Source organism: Rhineura floridana, chromosome 11, assembly GCF_030035675.1.
Source record: "Rhineura floridana isolate rRhiFlo1 chromosome 11, rRhiFlo1.hap2, whole genome shotgun sequence".
Classification (NCBI taxonomy): Eukaryota; Metazoa; Chordata; class Lepidosauria; order Squamata; family Rhineuridae; genus Rhineura; species Rhineura floridana.
In genome coordinates, this window is record NC_084490.1 from 72,469,557 (window position 1) to 72,483,676 (window position 14,120).

Genomic DNA, 14,120 nt, shown 5'->3' on the forward strand with positions numbered 1-14,120 from the left:
TCAGCCGGAAAACTCCCTAGAGCCTTCTGAAAACCCTCAGGATTCATTAGTCTCTGGGGACGGACCATCTTAATTGGTCCTCCACCCTTGCAGAGGGGAGAAAACATTGTGAGTCTAAACCTCAATAGGCGGTGATCTGTCCATGACAAAGGAATAGATGTAAAATCCCTCACTCCCAGATCACCATCCCCTAATCCAGTGGCAAAAATCAAGTCTAGAGTGTGCCCCGAGATATGCGTAGGGCCAGTAACAAATTGAGACAGCCCCATGGCTGTCATGGAGGTCATGAAGTCCTGAGCCGCCCCAGACAAAGCGGTCTCGGCATGAATGTTGAGATCCCCCAATACCAAAAGTTTGGGGGATTGCAACAATAAATCTGCGACCACCTCTGTCAGCTCAGTTAGGGAAGCTGTTGGGCAGCAGGGTGGACGGTACACCAACAGTATTCCCAGTCTGTCTCGCTGACCCAACGCAATGTGAAGACACTCCAGACCATTAGCCACCTGGATAGGGTGCCTAACAAGAGGGATGGAACTTCTGTAGACCACAGCGATTCCCCCTCCCCGACCCTCGGATCTACCCAGATGCTGAACCGAGTACCCAGGTGGGCACAGCTGGGAGAGATTAATGCCTCCCAGATCGCTCACCCAGGTCTCGGTAATAAACGCCAGATCGGCCGCCTCATCCACAATTAAATCATGGATGAGAGAGGTTTTATTGTTTACCGATCTGGCATTAAGAAGCAGCAACTGGAGATCCGAGAGTTGGCTGATAGAACTACCAGCAATCCTGTGGATGTGGGGAGGACCGGAACACGGCACAGCCACCAATTGTCTGGGTCGAGTTCCCCTCAACCGGCATGTCCTCCTCACAACGCCATACCTCCCATTACCCGTCACTACACTAATAGGGGCCCCCTCTGGTCCTCCCTCCCGATGCACTATCCTCCCGCCCAGGCACATAATAAAAATAAAAATAAAATAAGTAACAAAACTCACAGTCTGTACACAATCACACCCTCACTCATACAGACCACTCATACATCCGGACAATAGCAGCAACAGCGGCGCCTCAACAGTTGGCAGACAGCAGTAGCGGTAGCCGTAGCGGCAGGGGCCCAAAAGCAATAGAATGGCAGCACCCCTCAGCTAAGCAAACAGCAGCGGTGGCAACGACCACGAAAGCCACAAAGTCCGGGCAGCAGTGACAGCAGTCAATGGCGGTGGCAATGATCCCTAGAGCAATTCGAGGCCGTCGAGATGAAGCAATGGTAGAGCGGCACCCGGGCCCGTGGCAGCTGCAACGACGACGACGATGGCTCGGGCACAAGACCACAGCATCGGCGGCGGCAGGGCGGCGCCCGAGCCCGCGGCAGCCGCAACAATGACGACGGCAACCCGGAGCGCAGGGCCGCAACAGCAGCGACGGCAGGCGCGGCGCCCGGACCCTCAGCAGCCGCAACGATGATGACGACGGCCCAGGTTGCAGGACCGCAGCAGCAGTGGCGACAGGGCGGCGCCCGGGCCCACAGCAGTGATGACGGCGGCCCGGGTCGCAGGGCCGCAACAGCAGCAACAGCGGGGTGGTGCCGGAACCCGCGGCAGCCATAACAACAGCGGCAGCCCGGGTCGCAGAACAAGCAACAAAGCGACACCCGGACCCGCAGCAGCCGCAGCGGCAACGACGACAGCCCAGGGACAACCCAGGGACAACTCCGGCCAGAGCACCACAACGGCCAGAGGTCGCAGAGATGGAGCCGACCCGGAAGGCAACGCCAGGTCCAAAAACAACTCAAGGCCGCGGCGCCAGAGGCCGGAGATGGAGCACGACTCCCGCACCCGACCAGAACGAAGCAACAATGACGGATCACATGCGTCCACACTCATAAACGACAACGACAGAGACGGCACCGGCAACAGCAGTCCAAGGAGACGGTAGGTGGTAGATTAGGTGATAAATTAAGAATCTAAATGCGGAGCTCCAAGTCGAGCATCCGTTTCAGTCGCCATCTTGCTCAGCTATTCCATATTCATCTCCTCCAGAGGACTGGTAGAAGGAGTACATCTTTACCTATCTTCTAGATGAAAGCAGTCGATCACTGCGCTCTGCAGGTGAGGGCCTCCTGCAGATACCTTCTTATCAGGAGATCTGTTCCGCACAACATAGGAAATGGGCCTTTAGCGTGGCAGCACCTACCCTGTGGAATTCCATACCCTTGAATATTAGGCAGGTGCCATCTCTGCTATCATTTTGGCGCCTTTTGAAGTCTTTTCTCTTTCAACAAGCCTTTTAAGTTGAGACCTATCCCAGTCTGCGTCTGTGTTAGAATTGTTAATATGTTTTTTTAATAATGTTTTAAACCCTTTTAGAAATGTTTTTAATGTTGTTTTGTTTTAATGTATTTAAAGGTCTGTTTTTATGATGTTTTAAACTGTTTTTAGTACTTCTGTTTGCTGCCCTGGGCTCCTGCTGGGAGAAAGGGTGGGATATAAATCAAATGACAGACAGACAGACAGATAATATGGCCCCCTGCTAAAAATGGTTTCTGACCAGGGATCTAAATAAAAGGCAGGTGAATAGTTGGTGATTAAATATATCTATTCATACATACACTTAAAGTTCAGTGAAAGTTTTTAAATTACAGCATGCAAGAATTTTGCTACCCTACAAAACCTTGCATTGCAAGCTGATTCTTACATGTTGTAAAGTCACCATATTGTAAGGCATGGATTTTATAACATGGGGATTCTATCAAGACCAACCTTGTGTGATTAAAATATAAAAATCTCTGCTCATTTTTTCTTAATTTGTAGTATTTCCTTTAGTGCTAACCATGGAAGATCTCTGTAGAAGTTCTCAATGTGGAAATTCCACCAGCAACATCAAACAGGTGACGTAAAATTATATTTAAGGGTTCAGTGTAACACACACACACACACACACACACACACACCAATCTGCCCTGTGGCTCCAGTCTGGGAGTGGGATCAGGCAACCTACCCTAGGTGACCTCTGAACCAATCCCGAGTAAGTTTGGCAGCAGGGCTGTTTAATTAGGGGGGGAAATCCTGTAATTAAACATACAGACAGGACAGGGGACAGGGTAAGGAGACATTGCGTCTCCCAACCCAACAGAGCAGGGGTCAGTTCGGCAGGGTGTTGCTTCACAAGCAGCTTTCTTGTAGGACAGCCACTTGTAAAACATCATCCTCACCCCACAGGATTGCTGTCTCCACTCACTCACTATTAAGTGGAGGCAGTGATCCTGTGCAATGCTGCTTTGCAAAATGCAGTAGGTAGGTGTCAGCCTTTTTGCAGGTTTTTCCACATGATACCTACCTCTCATTCCTGCCTCATGCCCCATCCCCACCGGCCCCGGATTGCTCTGTGCCATCCAATCCAACCCACAGCAATCCACAGCTGTCTCACCCCAACTCAGCTGAGGCCCAAATCCCTCCAAACAAGACCAGTTTGGCTTGGGCCTTGGCTGAGTCCTGTGCACAGCCCTACTAATAATGACCACAGTATTTTGCAGAACTACATACTGTATGACTTAAAGTTTGGGGGGGGAAACCCTTATAAGTATGCAAAATCATTACCAATTTACAGTATGAATTTGTTTCGCCAATATTTATGTACTACAAGAGATTAAAAGGTGTCTGTGGACCACTTTGAGTCAGTTTTGAAACGTGTGTAGGATGTTAGCTAGTGGGGCAAAGGATTTGTGTTAGGTAGGTTAGAAGTGATGCAAAGATCTCACACATAGTTTTGGGGAGAACTTGCTTGAAGGAGTGATGCCATCCAAGCCAAAAGCAATATGCAACAATCTAGCATGCTGCTTCCAACCTAATTAGGCTTGTAGATAAGTATCTTTGTGCTGCTATCAAACCTCTATTCATGTCTTGCCTCATGTACAAATATGGATCAAATTGTGTTTCCATCATTGTGATGATGCTACTAGGCATAACATTTGCATAAGGAAAGACCTTGCATGGTATTGTATCCATAAACCACCATTCCAGCTAATTCACAGTTTGGTCCATGCTAATGGGCTTCTGTTGGCTGACTGTTACCCTTCTAGGCATATGCCAAGATGAAGCATTTCTTTGAAGACCAAGACACTGACTCCTCTCACAGTGATCATTCAAGTTACGTTCCTGGCACTCTGGCTGGCGTTAAAGTAGACCACTGCAAGCCAGGATTTGGGAAGAATATAAATGCCGTAAACAGTAATACAATGTGTCCGGGATGTTGTGGTGAGTTTCCAAAGTCTGTGCATTAGAAAATAACTACTTTTCATGAAATGTAGCTTGTTGCTGTTTTTACTTTCACTTATATTTTTCTTTTAAACTTTTTAATTGAAAACAAATTTCTCAGGGTACAGAAGAGACAAAGATCACCATGCCAAAAACAACACATTCTTGTGACAAGGAGAAAAGAATATAAGACTGAACATTATTGTTCCATTTTGCATTCCAGTCTTGGTAATAATGCAGGTGCTCCACAAATGTATGATCTAACTAGTGTCAGTCTGGTCCTTTCAACTGTTGAGCAGATCCATTCAAAATGTCTTTCTCTGAGGAATATAGTCTAATCTAATACGTTGCAAAATTAATTCTAGCTCCGTACAAAAGATTTATAATAAATTCAAAGTTTCATATTGTGACTTTTCCCTTTCAGTCATAAAGAAGTAGTTAATGGGTTAAATGGCAACTCAAAACCAGTAATAGTTTGAGTAAGTTGGTTTATTCATTATTATTATTGTTACTGTTGTTATTATTATGACCATTGCTACCAGATCGGAATAAAAACTCTCACACCTCTAACAGTGGAGCCTGGTTTTATAAGACATTGGCCCAGTTTGGATGTCACAGTAAACCAGGGGTCACCAACCTGGTGCCCATGGTCCTCATGAAGGCCCTTAGTGGCGTCCCCAGCAGGTAGTCCAGAATGTAAGCTTTCTTTTCTTTTCTTTTCTTTAAGTAAGTCTCTAACCCTCCTAGGAAGAAAGTTATGGAGCAAAATGTGCACATGCCCTTCTAAGCGATTTCTGTGAAATGAGCCAGCCTGGCTGCTCCTGCCTGTCAGTGTTATTAGCTACTGAGTGAGGTCAGAGCTGTGATTGAGTTGTTTGGACACCAGGCAATGGGAATCCCTAGAGTTCAAAAGGGATTCTGTTTTCCCCACCCTTTGGTGCATTTTTCCTGCTTCTGTCTATTTTCCTAGTCCTTGGAATCTTCGGAGCTTTGCCCTTCTTTTTTCCCTAGCAACTAGGATGCATCTTTCCTGTGCTGGGTTCACTTGAGATCAGGAAGTGCCTAGAATTTTTTTCCTGCAAATAATACTACACAATAAGTGTTGGTGAATATAAAAAATCCTCCTCCTCACAAAAGGCAAACGTGAAACTTTGCAAAGAAGCTTAGGCATGTTTTCTGCTTTCAAGAGCTAAAGACTAGAGATTTATTAAGAATTTACTGAATAGTTAACTTACAGTACGGTGCAATGCATGTCTACTCAGATTGTGTTGAATGTGGCTTACTTCCAGGTAAGCGGGTACAGGATGGCAGCCTGGGCTTTGATTTAGGCTTGGCATTGGGGAAAAGCAGGGCTCTTGTGCCTTTAACAGCTGTATGGCAGGCAGAAATTCAATAGGTCATGCCTTTGGTAGTATGGGAATACAATTTTGGGAAAAGCTTCACCACGACTCCTCTCTATTTTTTGTTATGCCATGTCCCCATGGCAGCCATTTTGTGATTGGCGTTCCCAGCACTCTTTTTAAATTTGAAATGTCCCCTCTGGTCCAAAAAGGTTGGGGACCACTGTGCTAAACCATGAGCTGCAGCAAGTCACAGTCTCGTGGGCTCCTCCTTCCCTCTTCCGGGGCTAGGAGGGAGACTTCATAAGCTTTTGCTTGCATGTAAACTGGGGCTCATAATTTACATTACCTGTCATTAATTTCGACAACCTCAGCTTCAGAGACTGACGTTGAGGAAGAGAATGAAGACTGCCAGCCTGAGATTTACTCGGGCTCTCTAGAGCTTGTGAACTTTACACTAAATCATGTTTTAGCATTTCTAAACCACAATGGGTGAACAAGACCACTCTGTCAGTGAGACCAAAATATAGTCTATGCAGCCTTTCCCAACCTTTGGGTCCCCAGATGTTGTTGACTACAATTCCCATCATTCCTGATCACTGGCCATGCTGGCCAGGGATGATGGGAGTTGTAGTCCAACAACATCCGGGCACCCATAGGTTGGGAAAGGCTGGCTACATCATTAAACAGAGTTAAAAGTGAACATCTGGTATACTTCCATTCAAAATCATTTTATTATGGTGGTTAGCTAAAAGGGCCAAACATGTACCAGCAAAATCAATTGTGGAATCCTCTGAGTGTCTTATATAAGGAGATTGCCATACCAATCAGGTCATTTTCTCATAAGTATCTTGATTTAGCTAGAGTGGAGTCATCGGGGCCTTGTCTGGTATTAAAATATCTGGCATAAGAACCTGTACAAACTGGAACATTGTCTTGGAATAGATTAAACATTGTTCCAACTCTTCACACTTAGTTTCCTTTCCAAACCTAAGTTCAGATGGAGGGAGTTATCAAACAAAAGAAGCTGGAAATGGCTGTTCCTAATCATAAAAGCCACAGCAATAGTTCTGCCCACCTTCAGGGCTGCAGAAACCAAAGTAGTTTTGCTCTAGGCTCGCTTGTTGCTGGGAAATTACTGCCATAGAATTGGCAATACAGTAAGGCCCAGCTTTCGGCATCCTGCTTTTTGGCATCCCGCTAATACGGCGGTGGCCCAGCAGGGAGCAAGAGTGCCCTGCCTGGAGTGGGAGGCGGGGAAACTTCTTGGTGCCAGCTGTGGTAGTGCTTTCTGCCTTTGCCCTGGACCAGAACACCTCAAGCCGGCCGGAGGAGGAGGAGGAGAAAGAAGCAGCCAGATGGAGACTCCCAGCGCCAGCCTCCCTCCCTCCCTCTCTCCGGCCCACAGCGAGGGCGAAGTGGGCCGGGCTAGAGAGGCGAGGTGGTGCGAGGAGGCACCCGAACCCTTGGCCTCCAGTGGCCCCTGCAGAGCAGCTGCGGCGCGCTGGCCAGGACCGAGATGCCCCTTCATGGAGCTGGAGACGAATGAGGCTGCCCGGCTGCCCCACAACCTGCCCACCAAACTGTGCGCAGCGGTGGCAGGCATCTTGGGGAAGCCCCAGGAGGTGAGGAAGGAGGAGGAGCCCAACAGCCTCCCCCACGATAATGCAGTCCCTGCACGGCCCGAAGAAGAGCAGGGAGGCCACGGTTGGCATGCCCCAGATCGCCCTCATCACTGCTTCCAACAGCCTGGCTCCAGCCCCCTTAAAACAAAACCCTCTGTGGGACCACCATGATCCACTTTGTGGCGATTTTCACTTTTCAGCGGGGGTCTGGAACCTAATCCACTGTATGAGTGGGGCCCTACTGTATAACCCTTGAGCATCAAGTGTTCACAAGCCCTCACATTTGATAAAAGACCATAGAGATAATTTTGTATACATTTTTTCTTTCAAATGTGTACAAATTAATCTCAAGGGTACATCTCTCCCTAATACCCCCCAAACCATGATTTAAAGTATTTATAAAATGCTGCATCTGCAAATACTGAAAAAGGAGGCTACATATCAGACGTTATGTAACTATGTCTTGATATGTTAAATATCTTAATATGTTACCTCCTAATAACACCAGTTTAACAATATTTCAATGAGGCTAATTGTGAGATATTTGGACTTAATTTGTTTATGAATCTTCCATGTTTGTCTTTACCAGCTGTAAGAAGGTTGTCTATTTTTTTAACAGTATAATCCAGTTTATGATACCATTACAAATTATTCAAGGAAGTTTAACATTACAGTAGGGCCCCACTCATAAGGCAGGTTATATTCTAGACCCCTGCCTAAAAGCGAAACCCGCCGAAAAGCAGAACTCTGAATAGCGGGCCACCGAAAAGCAGGGCTCTACTGTATATTGTATCAATTCTAAGTTCTTATCATTGCTGAACCAGTCACTTGCTGCTGCTGAATGTGTAGCATAGTGTTAAATTTGCACCACTGATCTGCCATGTCTCACAGAATTTTGTAATCACGTCTGCTTCATACATAGCTTTTCTATTCATGTCTGCTTCATATAAGTCCGGTAAATATGTAAATTTTGTAATGATTTGGTTTACAAACTTGGTTTACAACTTTGTAATTGTTGTAAACAACTTTGGTTTACAACTTTGTAATGATTTGCTTTACAAATCAGGTTATTTCTCACCTCCCTCTGTTGATAGATCTTTTACAGCTCAGATTGTAATTCAATCTGGAGATGAATTCCTTCCTCTTTGCTTCTCAGTTGCTCACTTACCTAGTTGCAATTTTTTTTGTAAAAATATGAAAATTTAAGTCAGGTAGCAAACATAGCAAGAACAATGCAACATATCCCAACAGAATATAATGTATCTTCAGGTCATAGTAATTCCCAAAGTTCCATGCATCCATCAAGGCACCAGTACATGAGTTGCTTGCAGAAACGTCCAAGATAGGTAGATCAGGGGTTCCCACAAACAAAAACCTTAAAGCCCTAAATAAAATTCAAGATAGATACAAATACATAAAGCGACTAAAAGGAATTTACTTTTCCATTCTCTCATACACACATAAATTAAAATCCCATTACCTAATTCAGGGTGATAAAGACCTAATTCTTACTCCATGGCATTAACAGCTCCTTTCCTCTCCATCTCTCTCTCTCTCTCTCTCTCTCTCTCTCTCTCTCTTTCTGAACTATAACTCAGAAATATAGCCCCTTCCTTCAGGTTCCCCATCCACTGGGCCAAACCAATAATCCATAGGGATTATACCAGCACTGCCCTGCTCAGTCAAGTGATCCCCATGGTCAGGCATTTTAGGAGACGGTCAAGGATCCCAAGACAAGCAGGCACTTCGGTCAGAAGTGTGGAAAATGACTAGTAGGCCAAGGGATGGCTGAATAGTGTGGATGGAGCCATTATGCCAGTACAGTGTGTGCATATTGGCTCCCATGTGCGATCTGTGGGTGAAGGACAGGGTTTGCAGGGAGAACACTAGGAAGAAATGGCAGGACCTTCTGGTGGAGGGGAGGATAGGCCAAGAGGCAGGGGCTGATGAAGGGGGAGGGAGAGGGGCCACAGAATTCTCAGAAGCAGCACTCCCAGCAGCAGTATGGGGGGGCTGGGCATCTGGGCTGAGGCTTTGGAGACAATGGTAGAGTTTGGAGACACAACCCCTCCACCAAGGTAACACTGCAATGGCAGTGGCACTTTATATATATATATATTTATTTATTAATTAATTACATTTATACCCCACCTTTCTTTTCATGAAACTTAAGGCAGCTTACATATGGTTCCCAGGCGGTCTCCCATCCAGGCACTGACCAGACCTGACCTGCCTTCAGACCATAGCCTGGAACATTACCTGGTGGAGCCCACAGAAGACATCGCCACTGAACCCCTGACCTAGGCTGCAGACACACTAGTTGCTTCAAAAGCAGCCAGACCATTTTATCTGGCTGCATTTTGAAACAATTCTGCCCACAACTGGACCCATCTCCATTCCCCACTGCTGATTAAGACTGCCCACAGCAAAGTGTTGGGCCAATCACTGTGTCTGCCTGAGCCTACAGCAAACAAAGCATTTTCATTGGACACACCTGGAGTGGAAATGCAGTTTATAGCCAATTGGTTTTGAAGTCTGTGTGAAGGTGACTTCAAGGTAAAGCACACTGGAGCTTCTGAGGTTTTGGAGTAAATGGGGGCAGAGGTTGCTGGCATCATGTGACCCCATGTTCAGAAAACAGAGATGGGCGGAATTCTGTTCAATGAATCCTAACTGAGCAGAGCAGAGCAGAGCAGAGCAGAAGAAGCTGTCTCCGTTGGTTCAGAAATATACGATGAGCCAGCGAACAGAGCAAGCGAGCTGGGAGAGCTAACAGGAGTTTGGCATTGGAGGTGTAGGGAGGAAGAGGCAAAGACAAAGAGATGGGTAACCTGGACTAACCCCAGGAGGGTTTGTGTTCTGAGTCATTCTGTCCGTGTGCTTAGCTGGGTAGGCAGAAAGGCTGAAGCGCTTAATAGCAGCTTGACTGGAAGGATACTTGGCTCTTAGAGAGTGAGTGAACAGTGACACCTAACAGGAGTTTGGCAGTGGAGTTTGGCATGGGAGGTCCCTGACAAAAAAAATATATTGTAGCACACACCACATACCAGTAGGACTCTCCTGTTAACCTTCAAGGAGGACAGGACAAAGCACAGGCCATTCCAAACAAGGGGGGGGGACAAAAAGTAATAGAGACTATGGATGGAAAGGATACTCCAATGGTGGTGACCTGCAAGGTGTGTGCAATGTTTGTTCGCTTGCCTGAGAACGTCATGGCATACACATGCAACACGTGCAACATGTGCAAGTTGGTGGCACTGTTGGAAGAAAAAGTGAGAGGCCTGGAGCAGCAAGTGGCCACACTCAAGAGCATAAGAAAAGACAAACACTTCTTAGACGGAACACTGCAACAACAACAGCAAAGAGAAGTACAGGAGATGGAAGAACAACAGCATGTTGAAGCAGAAGAGGAGAGTGTTGAGGAGAGGGACAAGGCAGTGGAGGAAACTCCGTGGGAAAGGGTGACAGTTAGGAGCAGAAGACCTAGAAGACACCCTGCACCAGTGGAACTATGGAACTGCTTTAAGGCACTTGAGGATGCGACTGGAGGACAGTCTGCAGGGGAAGAATTACAGGGGACCCTGTGTGATAGTGAGCAAGAAGCTGACGCTCAGTCAAGCAGAGGAAATGAAACCACACCCCACAACAAAACGAAGAGTACTAATAGTGGGAGACTCTCTACTGTGTGTATGCTGAGAAGTATGCTGAGAAGACCCATGGACCTGCCAGGTATGCTGTCTCCCTGGAGGATGGATTGGAGATATGACTGAAGGGTTGTCACCACTCATAAACCCTCTGACACAGTGCTTTCTTCTCATCCATGTGGGAACAAATGATGTTGCCAAGCAGAGCTACGATGAAATCACGTCAGACTTTGAAGCTCTAGGAAGGAAACTCAAGGACTTGGGGCCTATGTGGTTTTCTCATCTATCCTTCCAGTACTTAGAAGAAGAGTAGAAAGAGAAAGAAAAATATTCCAGGTTAATGACGGGCTACAAAGGTAGTGCCAATGTGAGAGATTTGGATTCTAGGACTATGGGCTACACTTCCTGGAAGATGGACTGCTGGCAAGTGATGGGTTGCACCTCACAAGGATTGGGAAGAATGTGTTTGGCCACAGCATGGAGAACTTCATCATGAGGGCTTTAAAATGAATCCTAAGGGGGAGGGAGATGTAAACTTGGAGGTAATGATTGACAAAGGCTTATGTACACCTAAAGGAACGGAGAGAACAGCTTTAATGGGGCCCAATCATAGTCTTCATAAAAATGTAGGAAGGAAGCCAGACCATAAATCACATGGTCTTTGATGTCTGTATACTAATGCCCAGAGTTTGGGAAACAGACAGGATGAAGCTGAACACTTGTATTGCCAAATGCCTAGCCCTGGCTAAGCACAAGACAAATTAGTTCAAAATTTCAATAGAGCAATGAACACTTCTGGTGGTGAAGAAATTAAATGGTTTATTAGAGCAAGCTGTTTACATCGTTTGCAAGCAGCTGCAGCAAGGATCTCTTGTCTGGGAGGGGTTACATCTCCTTTACTCAAGCTAGTTTCTCTTCATGCTGGTGTTGAGGCTGATGGGGGCTTTCAGGATCCCTGGAGGCTTAATTGGTTGTCATTTTGAGGCTTGATTTCATGTTCCCTTGAGGCTTCTTCAGTCCCCGTGAGGCTTAATTGGATGTCATTTTGAGGCTTAATCTCCCTGATCTAGGGGTTCTCTATTTATACCCAAAAGACCCTCTGGGAGGGAGCACCTTATACCTATTACAGCCTTTCCCAACTAGTGGGCCACCAGGTGTTGCTGGACCACGACTCCCATCAGCCTCAGCCAGCATTGCCAATGGTCAGGAAAGATGAGAATTGTGGACCAACAACATCTGGTGGCCCACTAGTTGGGAAAGGCTGACCTATTGATCATGATGGCTGTGCTCTGCCACCCTAGTCAGAGGCAGTATGTTTCTGAAAACCAGTTGCCGGAAGCCTTTCACTCAGGTCCTGCTTGCGGGCTTCCCCCAGGCACCTGGTTGGCCACTGTGAGAACAGGATGCTGGACTAGATAGGCCACTGGCCTGATTCAGCAGGCTCTTCTTATGTTCTTATTATCTTCCCATCATCCAGGTTGCTGGGTTCCCCTTCAGGTGATTTTTATTGATCTCTCCTGACCCTGTATTCATGACACCTTGGCCTGGGAATGTAGCTGCACTCCCAACTTCCCCTTCATAGGCATAATTGCCTGTTTTGACTATCAAGAGGCTTGTTTACATAAGCAGAGTGAGAACATTCGTAAACCAATTAAGTTCACTGTCCCTCTCCAGCTAGAGAAAGCCATAAACAAGTCCACCTGGCAGAGCAGGAGTGTGGGACAAGCTGGATTGTTTTGGTTACTTGAACAACTTTTCTCAAGCTCTGTGTTTGAACACAGGGAGAGTGAAAAACTTCCCAAATAATGTCAGAAAGTCTGTGCTTTAAGCTCTTCAGATTCTAATGCTAAGCAGTAACAGTGTGCAGAAGCAATCAGCACCCCATTAACTCAGGGGTATGAGACATGAATTATGGGACAGACGCCATGCACATACCATTCCTAAGCTTCCTCAATTTACATCTAAATTTCCTCTGGAGATTAGCAGTACAACACTTAATACAGGAGGGTAAATACAACTTGATAGGTATAACCAGTGGTGTGCTGGAGCCGGCTCGTACCGGCTCACAAGAACCGATAGTTAAATTTTCAGGGATTTTGCGAGCAGGTTGTTAAACAGGCTCGCAGTCTCTCTTCCTCAGGCGTTTTCCCCGTTTTGGTTTGCAGCGGGAGGCAGCAGCGGTGGCAGGGAGGTGTAGGCAAGAGCTTTGCCCAAGCACCACCTCCTCACCCGGCCCCCCTCACAGGCAGCCTCGGTTGCAGGAATGGAGGGAGTGGCCCTGCCAGCCCCCTCGCAGAAGCCGCCACCACCCCTGGGGGTGAGGAACGCCTTTTGCCAAAGGGGGGCTCTGGAGTGCGCCATTCCCCATTGCTCAGCTGCGGTAGTCTGGGTGGGGCTTCCATTCAACTCCTCCCACCCAGGGCCCACCTGCGAGGGGGGGCTTAGGCAATTTCCTGGGGGGGCACCTCCTTTTTCTCCCCTCCCTGGGCAAAATCTGACCGGTGGAGGGTAACAGATCTGCCCCACATCACCTCAAGATCATTGAAGGGCAGTGGGGGCGCCTTTCACCAGGGCCCGCTTTCTTTAAACCCGGGAGAAATGACTAGTGGGTAGAGTGCCTAGGGTTAGGAAGGAAGTGTCATGGATTTCCAAGTTTACTTGCTTTCTTTAACGTACAACTGACAGTGCATCTCAGTGCACGTCTACTCAGAAGTAAGCCCCATTGAGTTTGATGGGACTTACTCCCAGGTAAATGTGTGCAGGACTGCAGCCAGGTAAGAGAGCTAATCCTACCCCAAATATGGGGCCTGTTGGAACTACAATTGTGTGTGTGTGTGTGTTGCAGAGCAGAACTGTTGAGTTCTGAAAAAAGGCATTCTTAAAGATCTTGCTCTGGCGCATGCATTAAATCTTGTCTATTTAAAAAGACTTCTCAGTGTCCTTAGGAATATGAGAATGTCTGTAGCTCTTTTCCTCTCCTCTCTCTAATCCTTCATTTCCCATTGCTGACGTTTTTAGGGTACCTAAGCATTGAAAATCTTTCCTAAAGCTGCTTGCATACTTTTGCATTATAATTTTTTTAAAGGCAATAGGTCTCTTTCCCGCCTTTTGCTGCACTTAAAACAACAACACATTTTGACCTCTTCCCTCCTCCCCAATTTTCCCCCACAGAAGGTAGTCACTTCCCCCCCCCCGCAGAACTTCAGGTTGCTTTATAAAGTATTACACACCCCTTTTAATTGAAATCCACAGCAC

General features: G+C 46.8%; 1 protein-coding gene across 1 annotated transcript in view; it reads left to right on the forward strand.

The window, feature by feature from the left end:
- LOC133368054 (zona pellucida-binding protein 2-like) overlaps positions 1 to 14,120 on the forward strand; it is a 93,108-nt gene that overhangs the window by 47,906 nt on the left and 31,082 nt on the right. The window contains exons 7-8 of the mRNA XM_061592137.1: positions 2,814 to 2,890; positions 4,082 to 4,256. Of these exons, the coding sequence (XP_061448121.1) occupies positions 2,814 to 2,890; positions 4,082 to 4,256 (252 nt within the window). The remainder of the gene's footprint in view (positions 1 to 2,813; positions 2,891 to 4,081; positions 4,257 to 14,120) is intronic.